At 54.0% G+C, this 17799-nt stretch overlaps 5 protein-coding genes across 5 annotated transcripts; 3 read left to right on the plus strand and 2 right to left on the minus strand.

Annotated features, from left to right (window-relative positions):
* Positions 1 to 673: 673 nt before the first annotated feature.
* BO82DRAFT_406221 (P-loop containing nucleoside triphosphate hydrolase protein) lies at positions 674 to 5999 on the minus strand (the record flags this gene model as incomplete). Its single annotated transcript, XM_025639552.1, has 16 exons — positions 674 to 896; positions 1000 to 1458; positions 1537 to 2155; positions 2220 to 2284; positions 2350 to 2400; positions 2451 to 2522; positions 2592 to 2715; positions 2794 to 3135; positions 3200 to 3365; positions 3427 to 4157; positions 4224 to 4457; positions 4511 to 4790; positions 4886 to 5112; positions 5197 to 5377; positions 5432 to 5725; positions 5784 to 5999. The coding sequence occupies 16 exons, from the start codon at positions 5997 to 5999 to the stop codon at positions 674 to 676; spliced, it is 4284 nt and encodes a 1427-aa protein (XP_025487669.1).
* A 1108-nt stretch (positions 6000 to 7107) lies between these two features.
* On the plus strand, positions 7108 to 11158 carry BO82DRAFT_368540 (hybrid sensor histidine kinase/response regulator; the record flags this gene model as incomplete). Its single annotated transcript, XM_025637127.1, has 5 exons — positions 7108 to 7535; positions 7661 to 7799; positions 7882 to 9200; positions 9296 to 10872; positions 10929 to 11158. 5 exons carry the CDS (start codon positions 7108 to 7110, stop codon positions 11156 to 11158), a joined length of 3693 nt encoding a protein of 1230 aa, XP_025487670.1.
* Positions 11159 to 11251: 93 nt separating this feature from the next.
* Positions 11252 to 13688, minus strand: BO82DRAFT_319710 (uncharacterized protein). The gene is made up of 6 exons (XM_025632686.1): positions 12851 to 13688; positions 12702 to 12789; positions 12294 to 12620; positions 12143 to 12234; positions 12047 to 12092; positions 11252 to 12001 (listed from the first exon to the last, which is right to left on the minus strand). The coding sequence occupies exons 1-6, from the start codon at positions 13406 to 13408 to the stop codon at positions 11616 to 11618; spliced, it is 1497 nt and encodes a 498-aa protein (XP_025487671.1). The 5' UTR covers positions 13409 to 13688; the 3' UTR covers positions 11252 to 11615.
* Positions 13689 to 14643: 955 nt separating this feature from the next.
* BO82DRAFT_319713 (zinc-binding alcohol dehydrogenase family protein) lies at positions 14644 to 16227 on the plus strand (the record flags this gene model as incomplete). The annotated part of the gene is made up of 5 exons (XM_025632687.1): positions 14644 to 14798; positions 14898 to 15040; positions 15102 to 15314; positions 15369 to 15739; positions 15808 to 16227. 5 exons carry the CDS (start codon positions 14644 to 14646, stop codon positions 15991 to 15993), a joined length of 1068 nt encoding a protein of 355 aa, XP_025487672.1. The 3' UTR covers positions 15994 to 16227.
* Positions 16228 to 17164: 937 nt separating this feature from the next.
* On the plus strand, positions 17165 to 17580 carry BO82DRAFT_406226 (uncharacterized protein; the record flags this gene model as incomplete). Its single annotated transcript, XM_025639553.1, has 3 exons — positions 17165 to 17266; positions 17339 to 17373; positions 17433 to 17580. The coding sequence occupies 3 exons, from the start codon at positions 17165 to 17167 to the stop codon at positions 17578 to 17580; spliced, it is 285 nt and encodes a 94-aa protein (XP_025487673.1).
* Positions 17581 to 17799: the final 219 nt, after the last annotated feature.

The following is a 17799-nucleotide window of genomic DNA, read 5'->3' on the forward strand; positions in this document are numbered from 1 at the left end:
GTTAGTGGTCCGTACAATCGCCCGTATCGCTCATCTCCATCTTTCTTACAGGGATCAACTAAGTCAATATGTTTACTCCTCCCTGTAAAGGGTAATGAAGTACACTTACCTAGTATAAATTACTAACTTCGCTCAGTAGACAAGACGGTTCTGTCAGTAATTTGGAAAGTATGGAAGGATAGTATACAAGGGGTAGCCACCTTAGGGGGGCGCCTGATTTCCGCCTCTGCCGTGACCGTTATCATTGGGTGCGTAGCTCTTTGTTTCACAAATACGAAAGGTTTCAGTATTACATTGTATCATACGCAGTCTGCTGTACATTACAGTAGTACCCAGGTTTATAGTGAAATGCGGGGAGAGATAAACAAAGATCCGGCAAGTCACCATTAAGTGACCATGATAACAAGGAGTCACTCCAGGTAATTTATGCCCCAATCTGCTCCCCAGTACAGGAATAAAGCAAGTCCTTGCTGGAAATACCCTCAATCGAGAGTGGGATCCATATTTATGCTAAATGATGGGAAGAGTTTCCTCAACGTTCTCCCATTGCAGCAGGATTAACCGCATGGTACTCTTATTGTTGAACCGCCGCATGACTATTTACATGTACATTATTTTCCCACAATCTTGGTCACAGAGACGACAACTAGGTAAAAGGATGATGATACCCACATTACAAGCACCCACTTGACGCATACAGCGCCCGAAACCGCGACTCCTCCCGCGCCAGCAGAGCGGCCGGCCGATCAAACTCGACGAGGCGCCCTTCCTCCATCACCGCCACCTTGTCGAACCACGCGAGATTGTCATACCGGTGGACGATCGACACGACCGTGCAATCTCCAAACTCCTCCGAAACGACCCTATCCATCAGGGCTTGTGTTGCATGATCAACCCTGCAATACCCGGCATGGAGGTTATGCGTTAGCCCTACCCTTCTTCAAAGCCCCCACCCCTGCGGAGCCAACAGCAAATGCCAAGGAAGCAAGAACAACATACCGACTCATCGCCTCGTCCAGGACCAAAACCTTGCTTTGTCGGGCGACTGCGCGCGCCAGCGCGAGCAGCTGCCCTTGTCCCGCGGACCACCGCGTCGGATCGAGTTGGGCGTCCACGCCACCGAGTCGTGCCACGAGATCAGTAAGATGTGTTGCGTCAAGGATGCGGGCCAGAGCGGTGTCGGAGAGGGTGTAAGTCGGGTCAATGTTGAAGCGGATGGTGCCTGGGAGGTAGCACGGTTCTTGGGGGACGACACTCAGGCGAGCGCAGAGGTCTTGTGAAGCGACGGAGGTGATATCGAGGCCGTCAATCTGGATTGTGCCGGTTGGGCAGTGGGGTCGGAGCAGTCCAGTCAGACACAGCAATAAGGAGGATTTGCCGCTGCCCGAGCGGCCGCAGAGTGCTATTTTCTGGCCGGGTTCGATGCGCATGCTTACGCCGTTGAGGACGGGGTTAGATCTTGAGGGTGAGTTATTGAGGTCAGCCCTATCTTCTGTGTTGGGTACAAGGAGAAAAGGCGTGGGGAGTGGAACGTACTTGTATGCAGCACTCACGTTCTGCATCTCGATGGCACCACGGCTGGGCCAGGCTGTCTGCTGTGGAAGGGCGGCCTTGCCGCTGGATTCGGAGGGGGTGTGGGCGGCGAATGACTGGATCCGTGAGACGGCTCCGAGGCAGGACTCAGTCATCGACCAGAATTTGAGCAGCCGAGCCAAAGACTGCGTGAAGCTCATGAGGGTCACGACGGCGGTACCAGATGACCCCGGGTCGAAGGAGTCTCGCATCAGAACCGTCAACATGGTTAGCAGAAGGATGAGCCCGCTGGCAATTAGGTCCATGGCGAGGGTCAGCCATTGTTGGACCATAAACAGCGTGTACGTGCATTTCTGCGAATTGTCCACCATCAAAAGATTGGCTTCCTCGAGGTAGGTCTGCCATTGGAACGCCCGGATGCTCGCACCACCGCTGAGGGATTCGGAGAGGTGCTGGAACAGAGGGGCCTTAGCCTCGATGCTGAGCAGGCGGATCTGGCGCGAGCTGCGCAGGTAGCATTTCTGCAGGAGGAAGCAGACTAGCAAGAGGGGTGGGACCGCCAGGGACATATACCTGGCTACCACAAAGAGGATTGCTAATTTTAGGAGACAGGACCCGATGGCTGGGTGCGAGCAGCTAGTCAGCAGGGAGATATTTGTTCAATTCGGCTCAGACGTCGCACTCACCCTTGGTTGCGTTGACAGCTGCCAGTGGTAATGTCATATCCACCAGTTCTAGGTCCTGACTGAATCTATTTTGTGCGGGATAGGGATGAGTTACCGTGCTTGAGCTATGGCCAAATGAGCGTCACCTTACCGATTTAAGATATCACCTGAAGTGGTATCATTTAGCCAGGAAAGAGGAGCACTGAACGTGTTAGGTCTGCTTATGATGCAAGTGAGCTATCAACTGCATACCTCATTATGCTACCCAGAAGGTCCGCGTGCAGACGTTCTGCACTATTGGTGATCATATGTATCAGGTAGACCCTGTTGGGCATTAGTCCACGGATTAGAGTGGCGACAGGCAGATCCTAAGAAGAGTAGTCAAGTACTCACCAAGAACCTGCTGCACCCACCACAACTGTGCCGACTGCGAAGGCAATAAAAACGCCCAGATACATTCCAGACAGTTGGCTTGAGCCTTTCGAATCTGCATTCGACCACCACTTCACCCAGAGATCTAATTGCAAGCAATAACACGGAGTCAGTTGCGGCGGTCTATTAATGCTACCCAAGAACGAAGAGTAGGCGCGCTTACTGGGAAAGTCTTGACAGAACGCGGCGATGACGATGAGAATGACGTAAAGCAATGCAAGCGTTCGACCGGCAGATTTGAGGTAGTAGGAATAGCCAGCTCCTTCAGCATGGGAAGTCTGTGTTGAGTCATGAGCGCGACTATTGTCGTCGGAAGACAATTCGTCCTCCTCAGGTTTTACGCAGCGTTCAGATGCTATCGGCAATTTCTTGGAGGCGTCTTCATCAGCCTCCATCGAGAGGGCTTGAGCTTCTGGTGATTGCATTGAAGGTGAAGACAGAATACGCTGCGCCACTCTGCCATTTTCAAGGATGAATACCTCGTCTGCGAGTGCTGCAACCTTGGCTGTTCAATTTCAACCAATAACACATCAGCGTAGTCTCCGGATGAAGCGCAAGAGGGCACTCACAATTGTGCGTCGATAGTAGCACCGTGATCCCCTTGCGACGAAAGTATCCTTTGTCAGCGCTTATCAAGCGGTGGCAGATTCTATCAATTGTGAAGGCATCGAGGCCACTGAAGATATCATCCAGAACGATAAGTTCGCAGCGCGAATAGACCGCACGAGCAAGAGCCTATGAAAGGGACCAACAGATAAGCGACAGAGACACAAACACGGTAGCACGCAAAACTCACGACACGTTGCTTCTGCCCTCCACTGAGGGCATTTCCTTGTCCACCGACACGGGTCAAGTCCCCGTCCGGCAGGACTTGTATATCCTCGCTCACCCCGCACATCCAGAGCACCTGGTGGTACCAGGCGGGCTGCATTCCCATGGGGCCAATGATGTTGTCACGGACGGACCCCTCAACCAGCCAGGGTACCTGGCTGCAATAGGCCGTCGGCACACGGGGCGTATGGATGTATCCGTAGTCAACGACAGTTTCGCCCAAAACGCTTTCCAGAAGCGTGGTCTTGCCGGCGCTGACCGGGCCCATGATCGCAATCATATCACCTTTGTGCACATCGAGATCAACCTCGTGAAGTACCTCAGGTCCGGATGCGTTCCACTTAACTGTGGCATTCCGCAGGGCGATTAGAGGGCCCTTCTCTGTGCCTGCAGATGGGACCTCGGAGCCCAAGCGGCCTAGCAGCGATGTACTTGACGACACGAGTTTGGAGTCGAGCTGATGAGGTTGCACGTGTTGGTGGGCAATATATTCCTGCAATCTGGTAAATGAGCCCAAGCACTGGAACAGAGCAGGTAGTGCCTGGATCAGCGTAAGAACCGGCAGTGTAATCAGGCTCATGAGAGACAGTGCGGTGAACGCCTGCGCGGGATCGAGTGAGCTGCTTTTGTTTGCGGTTGAGACAATGGTGAACAAGGCAAACGAGGCAGCGGGAGAAACCAGCCATGAGAAATTGGCTATAGACGTTGTCAGAATTGGTTGCATAAACCCTGTACCAAAGAAGGTCAAGTCATTCCACTCACCAATGAAGACCTCCCAGCACAGCAGGGATCGGAATTTACGGGAGGTGGCAATCTCGATCGACCGACAACGGGATATGATAGTCTCAATATGCCCCCCAAGGCCAAGTAGTTTGATGGATCTGATATCATTGAGCATTCGTCGAGTGACATCAATCCGGCATTCCACTCTCTCGATCCACTCGCGCTGAGCTTGATTCTTCAACTTGCACACCTTTGCAATAACAAGGATACACACTTTGCGGGAAACGGGTCAGTCTGTGTCACGGCAAGTGTAAAATGGAACCTACAAAGAGATAGAACCACAGGGACGATGCAGGAAACGGCAAGCTGTCTTCCCAGCAGCCAAACAGCTAGTCCTATGTCGATCGGCGAGGCCCATATCTCGTGCACGTCCCGGAGGCCCGTGGCGATTCGCTCCACGTCCGTTCCCAGCAAGGTGAGTGCAGACGTACCCCCTTGATCTGCAGCCCCGAGCTCAAGGGTTTGACTGTAGACTGTAGCAAGTAAGGCCCCCCGTACGCCAATCACGAAGCGATACGCCTGTCGATTGTAAAGGGCCTTGGATGCCTGGAATTTTTATTAATTTTGTACTTGAGGGGCTTTGTTCGCCGGCGGTAGAAATACAGAGCGCCACAGGCGGCCGTTGCAGAAATAGCACTTACTGCAAGCCCAAGATAGACTATTGCCGATGCTCCAATCAAGCCATACCCCTTGTTTCGCGTCATCTGGTTATCAGGAGATCCCACAAACTTGATCATGGCGTTGACCAGAAGCGGTTGCATCAGAGTGAATGCCGAGAAGCACAATCGAGGAATGACTCCATGCAGGAATTCGGTTTTAAACGTCCGAAATACTGTGAAAAAGAGCTGGTTCCTGCGTGATTGGTACACTGTGGGAGGGAGGAGTGGAGAGTCAGCCATGGTACCTAAATAAGGCAAAACCGGCTCAAGCCTAGCACAGTCTGATCCCTTACCCTGATTCCAGCGTCGCTGCAGCCGCCTCATCAGCCTTTCGGCCGTGAGGCTATGCCCGATGGGCGGAACCTGCTCCAAGGTCAAAGGCGAGAAGAAACCTTTTTTCAGGGTCGGGAGCACCCATGTCAGTAAGCACAGCTCCCACAGACTGCTACTTTCCTCCTTTGTGGAATCTTGATCCTGCGATGGTTGTGAGTTGGTTGGTAGTGTCGACTCAACTATGAAAAGCAATACGCGTAGACCCAACGTCACACTGATTATGATGGCCGCAAGGTTTGTGTTCGAAGCAAGCCAGAACGTCCGGGCACGGACACTGTCCAACAGCACCGCCACGAACAAGTGGAGACTGGGCCATATTGGGGGCCGCGGCGAGTGAGCGCGCTCAAAGTATGTAACTACAATCGCCACACAAGTGTCGAGGGCCTGCAAGATCTGCGCAACGAGCCATACGCGCGTCTGCAGGGTCGGGGTATCTTGTCGGATCCGGAGCATCGCCAAATGAGTCCCTAAGAGTACAGCATGCAGGGCCTGTGGCCCACCTTAGCATTGAAACGGCATTCCACTTGAAACAGGTCTGAGAACCTACCATCAGAGAGATTGTTTGCCGCTGCTTGACAACCTTGACTGGTTTCGAGAGAAGACATGCGATGCGGATGATGTGAATTGCTAGAAAGACAAACGAGGGGATAGTAACCAGAACCACATCCTCAAAGAGCAACGTGAAATCGAATTCTCGACAATAGCCGCTCACGACGGGGCCGAAAGAGTCATCACTCCCTCGCGGGCAAGGAAAGACAGTCATGGCGGATTAATGACTTTGTGTTCACCCCAAGTGGGCAGCATGTCTGTGAATATATATTAGAAGGAACCATCCACCTGCACGCCAAAAATGCAGTACATGTTGCCATTATGAACACATCTATTTCTGACTGCGCATTGTGCTAATAACTCAAACGACGTTATAGGAGACATGCCGTTGCTGTTGTTGTCGCTTGGGCTTTCCAAATCCCTCTTGACGTGGATGCGGGATTGGAAGATTAAGCTTGCGCGACCTGCGCAAACCCCACGGCAGCTCCCGATTGGTTCAACGGGAGGCATGCCACCGAGCTTAGGTCCGAATGACACTTGCACAGGTCACCAAGATGGCCTGGAGTAATGTTATAGTTCTGTGGCTGATGACAGTAGCTGAAGGGTTCGACTGTCGTGTGCTTAGTTTCCATAGATAGACGGGGAACCCGTATCTGCCCGCCATGAGCGCCACGGCCGCGAACACGAATACGGGGGCTGCCAGGAACCCCGGACTAAGCCTGATGTGGCTGCGATTTATGATACTTGATGGACACGAATCGCAGGGGTTTCATGATGCTTGTTTTGACGGCAATTCTAGCCGGTGCAGGGTGAAGGGCAACGTCCTGGTTATCTCCGACCGGCCGGTTAGCAGGGTGTTGTGAAAGGAGTCGAGCAATGATAGCCTAAACCGACAATGAATGTATTTACAGTCCCACGAGGATATCCGCTACGCCGATTGAGCTGAGAGGGAGTGTATCGGCCGACTGGGCCTCGACCCGGCCAGATGGTTCCTGGTTTCAGATTCGGACCCGGCGGGAAGGTTTCCCGTCCAGTGGGAGTGCGGGTGAGTGGCACTAACCAGATCCAGTCTAGCTAAGCGAGCCGTCCTGGGCTGGGAAGGTCACGTGCCAGGGCGGTCGGAATTGAGTTTTCCGGCAAAGACGAAGTCGGCAAGATGATGTCACCGCGGTAACCGGGTTTCCCCCTTCGCCCCAAAAATAGCCTCAACTCATCCATTCATCTCACCCCTGCCATATTAGCATTTCGTCGTTGGTGTGTCTACCACCCTTGTGTCCTCCATCTACCGAACGTAGGTGGCTCCTATCTTCCTGTATGTTCCGATGACCTCTCCTCCTCTTCCTCCTAAGAAATCCCCCGCCGGTGGGTGCACTCGCCACCCTGATGGAGAGGGGACGACGACCACCCCCGATCCTGCGCGGGACCATGACGCTGGCCGTCGAGCCCGCGAAGTGTACAGTATCTTCCACCCACAGAGCCTCATCTCGCCAATCGAGGAAGAGGCTGAGCCGACATCGCCACTCCCCCCTGATCAACGTACCCCGAGTACCCCCAATGGGGGTGTGAGCTCCCAGCGTTATTCTTATGTTGCCTCCCCCTCCCCCGCAGGGTCTCCCCACCTGCACGCCGTAGACACTGAATATACGGTCCCCTTGGTGCTCGAGCCACATCTGAGCCACCACAACGAGACTTTGACCTCCTTCGCCCAACTGGCCGCGTTGCGCCTGGATGTCGAGCGCGTGCTCATTAGGTATGTCTGCGATGCGTACCTTTCTTCTTCGCCAGGCCATATACGATGGCCGCCGCTGGCATAATGATTCTACGCGCCTCCTTGTTTCGTTTTCCTTTATCTTTTTGGAGTTGATTATTGTTTAGCGTCTCCGATCAGGACTCGCAGTTCATCATCGCCCAAGCCGCACAGACAAACCAGGGTGATGTGGATTTGCAAGACCTGGGCGAAGGGGTGTGGAATGGCAACTCCAGACTCTCCCTAGATGACTGGATCATGTGCAGGGTATGTCTTCTTTCTTCGTTCCCAATCACAACATGACACCTGTCGTGCTGGAATAAGTCCAACACCTCACCCACGTCGACAGGATACCCTGGAGCTCCCGCCATCCAACCGGGAGAAAAGCCTCTCCGCGTTCATCGAGGTCAACGACCTCAGGGCCGACGAGCGGTACAAGAATCTCCCGTTCGTCCGCGGGGACCCCGGCTTCCGCTTCTACGCCGGCACGCCGCTGACCGCGGAGAAGAAGATCAACATTGGCTCGATCTTCGTGCTGGACAAAAAGCCCCACCCCGCGGGGCTGAGCGCGGTCGAGAAGAACGCCTTGGTGACCGTAGGCGCCTTGGTCAGCGAGTATCTCGCCGTCAGTCGACAGGCCACCGATGGACGACGCGCGGCCAGACTCTCCCGCGCCCTGAATTACTTTGTCGAAGGCAGTTCGGAGATTGGGGAGCGGGCTTCGACGGCTCCCAGCACGCCCGCCGCCGTGGGGACCGCCTCGGTGTCGTGGTCGCCGCCACCACCACCACCGCTATCCACCCTTTCCGCTCTGCGATCCGCGGACTCCTCATCCGTGAAGCACAGCGAGACTCGCTCGCATCGGTCACGCAGCTCCCGTGGGACGTGGAGCCAGAGCATCCGGTCTGCCGGGGCTCGATCCGCGTCACGCGACAGGCGCGGGTCTGCGGCGTCGCGATCCGAGACCAGCACAAATCGAACGCCGGAGGCCTCGTCGTCCGGGGACTCGTGGATGTTCCAGCGTGCGGCCAACTTAATCCGGCAGAGTCTGGAGCTGGGCACCGACGGTGGTGTGATCTTCCTACGCGCCGACCCCCATCTTGTCCATGATGCCAAATGGCGCAGCAGCAACAACATCGGCGAGAAAGCCCCGCGCGAACCTACTCTGCCCCATGTGCTGGCGGCGTCGACCGCGCACGAGCCCTTCGCCCCACAGCCCGGCTCCAAGACCAAGACGCAGTATCCAGCCTCGGAGTTGAACGTCGAGTTCCTGCACCAGTTGCTGGACCGATATCGCCATGGCAGACTGTGGTCCTTCCACCGGGACGGACTGCTCTCCAGCTCCGATGACGACCGACCCTCGCCCGCGCGCACCGACTCCCAGCAGAGCACCGACGAATCGCGGGTGCAGAAAGCCTCCGAAAACTCGACCCTCAACCGCTATTTCCCCGGCGCGACGCAGGTGCTGTTCGTGCCGCTGTGGAACGCGGCGGACTCGCAGTGGTTCGCCGGGTGCTTCTGCTGGAACACGCTGGAGACGCGCGTGTTCAACCCGGCCGTCGAGCTAAGCTCCATGCTGGGGTTCGGGTCATCCGTCATGGCCGAATACATCCGCATGCAGTCGGTGGCCGCAGACCGCCAGAAGAGTCATTTCATTGGTAGTATCTCGTAAGGAAGGCCTTTTTTCCCCAACACAATTCTCGCATTCAGCCGAACATCAAAAGACACTGAAAGATTGACTCAATCGATGTATGCAATGACAGGCATGAACTACGCAGCCCGTTGCACGGAATCATGGCCGCCGGCGAATTCCTGCAGGGCACCCGAATGGACGAGTTCCAGCGCTCCTTGCTGGACACCATTTCCAAGTGCGGCCGCACCCTGCTCGACACCATGAACCAGGTGCTGGATTACAGCAAGACCGTCTCATCGGAGCGCGGCCGGGCCCACGCCAAGCGCCGCAGCGCGAAGCGAACCAACTCCGGCGCCTCCTCGTTGCTGGACACTTCCGTGGCGACAGACTTGAGTGCCCTGGCCGAGGAAGTCGTGGAGGGGGTGTATCTGGGCCACGCGTATGGACAACGATCTACCGCCCCGTCGGACTGTCCGGAGAATATGGCGCAGAAGTCGCTGGTGGACGCGTCGTACCCGACCTCAGATAAGCCAGCCGTGGAAGTCGTGCTGGATATCGCGCAACACAATTGGATGTACCAGACCCACCCGGGCGCGCTGCGGCGCATCATCATGAACCTCGTGGGCAATGCGCTGAAATACACCGAGGTCGGGAAGGTATCCCTGGAGATGGACGTGATCGAGGCGGCGCCACGGAAGGCGGGCGCTGCTGCTGCTGCAAAGGCTGGAGAAACGCTTGTGCTGACGGTGTCCGACACGGGCAAGGGCATCTCCGAAGAGTTCTTGCGTAATCGACTCTACACCCCATTCGCGCAGGAGGATCCGTTGGCCGTAGGCACCGGCTTGGGGCTGTCGATTGTGCGCAGTCTGCTAAAATCCCTCGATGGCGACATCGCGTTCGATAGTCGCGCAGGCGAAGGCACAATCGTCAAAGTAACCATGCCTCTGACTCGACCTGGTCTTGAGGATCTTTCCCTTGATCGCGATCTCCAGAATCTGACGATCCAGGAAAGCAAAGGCTCTGGACCGATTGGCAAGCATACCGGGCGACGAGCCAGTATCCTTCTCGAAGGAGACGCGGAGGACATCTTGTCGTCCCCTCGATGGACGATCATCAGCCGCTACCTGATCGGCTGGTTTGGGATTGAGCTTGTGCCGCACGACTCCGACTCGCCCGTGGACTTCATGCTTGTGGATGGAACTTCCACCGTCCCAGTTGAAACAGACACCATTCTTCCCCCGATAATCGTCGTATGGGACCCTTCCGCATCTCCATCGAACCCCCTGCCGGGCTGGCTGTCGTCGGCACCGACCGTAAACTTTGTCCGCCTACCGTGCGGGCCGTGGAAGCTGGCGGCTGCCATTGAGCGCTGCCTGAATCAACAATCGGAGACATCCTCTGTTGCCCCTCAGCTGAACGGACTACCTGTCGGGCACGACAACCAACATCCAGCTGCAAGCGCTACAAAATCCTTACCCTCGCTTTGCCCACATTGCCAGATCGCATCCACACAGCAGGATGCGGTAATCGAACGAACCACGCGGGGCCCGCGAGTCCTAGTCGTCGAAGACAACCCCATCAACCGCAACCTCATCCTGACATTCCTGAAGAAACGGAACCTGGCTGCGCTCGCTTCGGCCGACAACGGCAAGCGCGCCGTCGAAGCGGTCGAGCAGGAGAAGCAGGGCTACGACCTGATCTTCATGGGTATTCCTCTTCCTTCTTGTCCTGATAACTACATAATGCTAACCCTCCCTGCTTAGACATATCGATGCCAGTGATGAACGGCTTTGAAGCCACACGCGCGATCCGCGCCCTCGAAAGGGAGCGGGACAGCGGCGTCCCGGCCAAGATCATCGCACTGACCGGCCTCAGCAGTGCGCAGGATGAGACCGAGGCGTTGAACTCCGGGATGGATATGTTCGTGACCAAGCCCTTCTCGTTCGAGAAGCTGTCCGAATACCTAGAGAAGTGGGAGCAGAATGAATTATGAGAGGGGGCGGACATCTAGAACCGTGATTCCTCTCCTTTTCTATCCTACCAGGTTCAAATTCGGCCTGAACACGTGGCCGATGCCATTAAATTTCTTCTTGTCCAAGGGTTTTGATTGATGTGTCACGTAAACGGTTTCGGCGCTCGATACCCCCCTGTTGCATGAGTCTGTTTTCCTTGCTTAGCTATATGAAGAATATCATCATAATCTGGCTTCATGTCATCATCTGGAAGCCCTCTGCATTGTTTTGGCGACATTCCCTGAGGTTCGCTCGCTGAATGATAATCCTGTAGTATGGGTTGATTCCAGACACATGGCTGGTCAAGTTGGATTCTATTTGTCCCATTTGAACAAGGATGTGGCTCTTCTTCCTCGTGCTACGTCATTGCACTCCACCAGTTGAGGCTTCGAATATCTGTTCGTAGTACGCCTATAAGTCGTGAATGATAATCACAGTCTACCCAAGACCCCAGAGTCCCCTCAGCTCAGCCGCACGATCGGAAGTCTTCCACCCAGTTTCCGCTTCGATCCGCGAGAGATGTTCCAGCAACAGGATCTTCTCCGTGGCGTATTCCTCCGCCATGGTCGATTCTTGAACGGAAAGGGCTCCGCTTCCTGTAAGGTCCAACAGATCTGGACTCCCTGGCTGCTGAGTTGCCGACTGATACCTCGCCACATTTTGCGACTGGCCGTGCTTCGACGGGGGAGAGGTTGTGCAGTACCCCGCGAAGACAGTTCCTGCGATGTATAGGGGTTGCAGATGATTGACCCAATTCGCACTGTACGCCTTCTGGTCAACACGACAGTACTTTCGCGGAATAGGTGCAGGTGATTTCTCGTTCCCTTGCGATATGTAGAGGGAAGTAGGAATTTACTGAGATGGATTACAAGTGGAGATGCCCATCAGCTCACGTGCATGCCAGAGGGCATTAGCCTGCTGCTTTCATGTAAGTGACAAGACTAGAGCTCGCGAAGGCTACGTACACGTACAGCATTTTGAGTGCTCGGGGTGGTTTGAACAGCCCCCGTCTGTAGGAGCAGGATCGAACCGGTATGGTAATAGGTATTGCCACAAACTAGAAGGAGCTACATCAGTACTGACCGTTGGCTCCGCCCACGGAAAGAAACCACTCACTAGCCGATGTTCGAGCGTGTAGGATCTTAGGAAACACGCTGCCCAGGGATGGATCTTGTCGCAACAACGGGTAGACATCCGGCGGCCGAAGCCGGTACCAGCCCTGCATTTCATCCCACAGAGCCGCCACCGACCCCCCCAATTCAACATTGTTACGATCAAAAGAACTCGCCAAGAGATTGATGATTTTCGCAAAAATCAGATTTGCCATGTTACAGTAGTCGTCCACCTTGCCCTTGGCGCCCAGCGACTCAAGGGAAATATCGTTCATCCAGAAGTGGGCGGGGATCAGGGTCGTCTTGCGGGTGACAAAAGCAGCCCAGACGTCTGTGACAGAAGGTGGATGCCAGGAGCTTTACATCAGCCAAACTTCAACTAGACCCAGAGCTTCACATCGGTGTAGGTTACCTATTCGCGCAAACGCCCAGAAGCAAGATTTTACAATGCCAGGGCTACACCCATTCCACTTCTTCGACTGGAGCAGGCCGGCGCACCCCTACAGTTTTGGTTAGCGATTTGTTTCCCGAGTATGTTCGAAATCAGCTAGCAAAAACAACCTTCAAATGACGTCGCCACTCGTCAACGCCCGAGGCCATCATCTCGTAGACACATAGTAGTGTGCATGTTGCCAGCACAGAGGAGTCAGCGCGGGCGGGGTCTTGCCGCAGCAACAGGCGGATGGTGTGCTGGTATAGCTCCAGGGTGACGGAGCGCTGTCTACGTTGAAGGTGGTCTAAGTGGCGAGAGGCGAGAGCCATTGCTGCTGCGACGAACGCTGATGAATTCATCATTTCATAGATACTGAACACTGTGAAATGTCTATCAGAGTCGGTAGTCTCGCACCAAGTTCCTGTTCCTCTTAAATAGAAGCTGATTAGCCTGAGTTGCTCTGACTCGGAAACGGGAGACGGTGGTTCAGGCAGGATGCAGATGTCCCCAGAACAAGCCTTCCCGAACGAGAAAGGCGCAATATGCGTATCAGAGTTGGGCTCACTGGCTGCGACCGAGTGGTGCGCGTTGGCCGTGCTTGGAGACTCGGGGCTGGCGCCGAGGGAGGGCGGCGTCTCCGATGAGCCGTTTGTCTGATCAAGATCCTCGAAGGTGGACCGTGCCATAAGTTTGCCAACGGGGTTTTCATCTTCTGCGACGTGCACGATCCCCCTCAGTGTCTGGGGCTGAGAAGAGGGACTGCTGCAGGTTTGGCCAGCCACGACGAGTGCGCTGTTATTCGGCTTCGGGCGAGCGATGCGTGCCTGCAGCGCTTCGAGTGAGTTGGCCGTGCTGCACTGCAACGGTGGGTCTCGGTCATGCGAGGGCTCCAGGCTCCAGGGTGGGGAGGCAGCATCCTGTAGGAAGCTATAATCCCGGATCGTTGTCTCCGTCTCGTTGATAACCTTTAATTCTCCATAAGTTTGGGGTTTAGGATGGTTGAGTAGGCTATTCCAAACCCTGAAATAATTTCCTAGCGAGGTTAATGATTCTTGCTCATGATTCGCAAGGTCCGCTGCGTCGGTGCGTGATAGTGTGAGGTTGCGTGAGTGATGAAACGAGGCTTTAAGGCCCCATTGGCATCGACGCCCGTGCAGGGTGCAATTTTGGCAACGCGGATGTACCCCATCGCCTATTTTGCCAGCAAGAAGACATAAGGTAAGAACAGAGTCCTAAGACTGGGGAGGTTTAGACAAGCGTACATTTTCGCCGACGAGTGCGACACGGGAGGCTGTATAGTTTCATGGTCAGCGCATCACATAGGAGAGTCGAAATGATAGTTTACCAGCCAGAACGCGTTCTTCGCCGTTGCATAGTAGTCTTCCTAAAATCTGTTCCTTTTTGTTTCCTTGTGTACCCTTACCCTTTGCGACCAGAGAGGAAAGAAGAAGGATACAAGGCAATGCGAAATGAAGTAATGGAGAGGGAAGAAGGAAAGTGGAAGAGAAAGCGGCAAGTGAATCGAGGTCACGTGGTATAAATCAAAGCGGCAAGTGGAAGCGCAAGCGCAAGCGTAAGCGCCCGCCCACAACCCCTCCACCCATCTATTCATGCAACAGTATTTCACAGGTCATACTCACTGATTACTTGTTGGTCATCGTGTGAGACATGTTTCGTCTCTTCGGGCTTCTTGCAGATTTTCCATCAAGATGACTGTGTCGGGTTCTTGCCTATCACGCTATAATATATATCCTGCGTCAGAAGCCCGCTATGTCGTCACTCAAATGCTCACCTCACATTTTTAACCTTATTTATACATCCATCATCGCTTCAGCGTCGTCAAGGTTATCTTACAATTTGGAGAATCAAAACATCGGAAAGTCAGCTGAACCAGATCATCGCAGAAACATCCATCGCCGAAATGACTTCCAGCCCAACCATGTCGGCACTCGTAGTCCGCGAGGATAGCCCCCAGTCTCTCCGTCTCTCCAAGGAGCCAATTCCCATTCCGCAACCAAACAAGACGCAGGTCCTAGTGAAGATCAGCCATGCTGCACAGAATCCGACAGACGGCATGTTCTTCCCAATGAGTCAATATCTTATCGTCCCTTTTCTTTGCCCCCAAGCCCCCACCATAGCTCGTGCATAGTGTTGAAGCAAAAGTGTGCCTAACAGAACAGCAGTGCAATCGTTGGATAACCGCGCTTTTGGCGATGGCGCTGTCCTGGGTTGTGATTTTGTCGGCGAAGTGGTCGAAGTCGGCAGCTCCGTGCGACGGTACGCGAAGGGTGATATCATCGCTGGTTTGATTTGGGGTGGTATGGCTGATAGAAATCCAGCTTATCTGGCAAAGAAATCCCGAGCTGACGAACATGAAAGGCGAGACTCCGGGTCTCGGCGCTTACAGTGAGTACACCCTGGCCGACGAGAGAATCTCGTATCCAGTGTCAGGGTGCAATATCTCGCGTGAGCATGCGAGCACTGTGCCTCTGGCTGCCGCGACCGCATGGTTAGCGCTCTTCTCCAAGGGCTGCCTGGGAATCGACTGTAACCAGCAGAAGGGTATCAGCGTGCTGATCTGGGGTGGCAGCTGTATGTGTCTAGTCTTTCCATTCTCCCATCTTCCAACTAACCGAGCCTTCATAGCAAGCGTTGGTCTCTACGCCATTCAGCTGGCCACCATGTATGGATTGGAGGTCATCACCACCTGTAGCCCCAAACACGCGGAACTCGTGCGCTCGCACGGCGCCCGACACGTCCTCGACTATAAAGATGATCAGGTCGTCGACAAGATCAAGAAGGTGGCTCCCACGCTCAGCTACGCCTTTGATACGATCGGCAATCCCGCATCGTCGTCGACGGCCTCTTGCGCTTTCCAGACGGAAACTGGGTCCCTGTGCACCGTGCGACCTGGCAAAGCGAATACCGAGAAGGTGGCATCCGGGACTCGGGTTACGGATGTGTTGGTGTGGACCTCCTTCTTCAAGGATCACACATATGGCGAGTTCAAATGGCCGGTAAGTGGCTTGATCTTGAACCGCACTCCGTCAAGGCTCAAGTAGATACTCACGTAAGTTGCATGCAGGCTTCCAAGAGCGATCATGAGCTCTCAGCTGAATTGTTCGATAAGCTTCCTTCCTGGTTGCAGAAAGGTGCACTCAAGCCTAGCCTTCCCAAGTTGCGTCAGGGGTTGGATTCAGTGCCTGAAGGATTCCAAGAGTATCGCGATGGAGAGATTTCTGGCTATAAGATCGTCTATGCCTTGAACTAAGTCCGGTGCTTGAAAGCCGACCCTTAATTCTTCGCACCTTGTTGTGTGATAGAAACTCCGAGTCATATAAGCTAATCAGGGTGTTATCTATCCTGAACAGAGATGAGTGCACTGTAGTGTGGTGCAAAACGTAAAGACTAACAAGAGGCGTGGCGAGGTTTAGCAGGATGATGTGGACCGGAAAACATGCTCTTCTTTTGCCGTAACCAGCATGCCTCTACCGGCAGCAGAGAGTAAGAACGTGACATTTGTCTACTTATTGCATAGAATCATATTTCACATTCCTGAGCTTATTATAGCAACGTATAGTCCGAGTGTCCGCATAGAAGACTGTGATAGTTGAAACCAAGTCACGTGACACAATAGGAGCTATTGACGAGCTCCATTGTTCACCTTACCCCAATTCAAATTGAGTCAGTTATGGGCGACCACTTCGGTGAACTTGTCAATGGACTACCACAGTAGTGATTGCCAAATACAACTCTCTAAAAACCCCCCTTCGAGCTGCCAAGATAACAGTACACGTCTGTTTCCGACCGCGCGAATGTGGTCCTGCTTAGGCTGGTAATAAGGGTAAGTGGAAGCGCAGCCGCTGTGGGGCATGCACGTCGAGCCTTATCTTGATTTCTGAAGACTTTGAGGACCCTAATCACGACGAATAAGCCAGGAACCAATAGAGTAGTACCCCTTGACGGGCGGACATTCAGTGACGTGTGCAGCAGCACTGCACCGAGGAAAGAGAAATCGTAAGGTGATGGGCTCCTTCATCACTTAATGCATCAACACAGGATCCACCCATGGCTGGGGCCACGCCAATGATAAGAGCGACCCTGCAATAGGTAATAACACTTCTACTACTATTCGCTTACTTTGACTCCTATATCTTCCGCGCCACCTCGTTGCAGCATACCCAGGTTCTAACGCTAGCATGCCCTACGATGGACACTGCCTGTGCGGGCGAATCCAAGTGTCGCTGCAGCAACAACCGTCTCAGTCGTTGAGATGCCACTGGTAGTGATGAGTCGAGTCTCCTAGACCAATTGTACCAGGGGAAACACAACTCTAACTGATCTGCATGTGATTTAGTCGGAACTGCGGGCGATCCGGGGGCGGTAAGAAACACGGATTCGGACCGCCCAGTGATTGTTGACCATGAAGCCCAGCTTCATCCATGAACTACGTCTTGAATGACTCTGGTATCACGATCAAAGGATCAGGGCTGTCTCTGAAGAGCTACGGTGATTACCACACGCAGAGTGGGAATGTAGTCCTGGTAGGTGTTTCTTGGGTGTCGCAGTTTCGAGCGAACGGCGGTTTACTGAGATACTGTTTCTGAATCTCCTAGCGCCAATTAGCGAATGTGGAAGGCAAGTTTTCGCGGTTACCAGCCTCCAATAGTTCTTTGCTCTTATTCCCTGCACTAACACTTTCGAGTGTAGCCCGGTCTTGACTAAGAGCCCCGATTTCCTGGGCAAGACACTTCTCAAAGCCTCGCTTTGGGATAACATATCTCGTCCGAGTCAGGAGGTATTTACGGCCAGGCGCCAGAGCTGGGAGCCTGCGATTGAAATGGCCAAGCAGGACTAGAGTTCTGACGATGGGAATGTATTAGGGGACTGTTGAACCACAGATCTTAGAGAATCAATCAGATTTACGTCGAGTCTTCTTCATAGAATGCAGACTAGAAATGAATTCGCACAAAAGAGCACACATGTGTTACTGCTGTCTGTGATTAGTAGTGAAAGAAATCCAAGATATGTGGAGTGATATTGGTGTGGTATCGTCATCTCTTGGAAAAAGGAATCA

Source organism: Aspergillus uvarum (genome assembly GCF_003184745.1).
Source record: "Aspergillus uvarum CBS 121591 unplaced genomic scaffold BO82scaffold_68, whole genome shotgun sequence".
Taxonomy (NCBI): Eukaryota; Fungi; Ascomycota; class Eurotiomycetes; order Eurotiales; family Aspergillaceae; genus Aspergillus; species Aspergillus uvarum.

What these genes read in the sequence shown, in the direction of transcription:
- BO82DRAFT_319710 (XM_025632686.1), bottom strand. Translation starts at nt 13,408, where the DNA reads ATGGCACGGTCCACCTTCGAGGATCTTGATCAGACAAACGGCTCATCG. An exon ending in CTGGGCGTTTGCGCGAATAG is followed by an intron (nt 12,621 to 12,701) that starts GTAACCTACACC and finishes CTTCTGTCACAG; the next exon opens with ACGTCTGGGCTGCTTTTGTC. An exon ending in ACACGCTCGAACATCGGCTA is followed by an intron (nt 12,235 to 12,293) that starts GTGAGTGGTTTC and finishes AGCTCCTTCTAG; the next exon opens with TTTGTGGCAATACCTATTAC.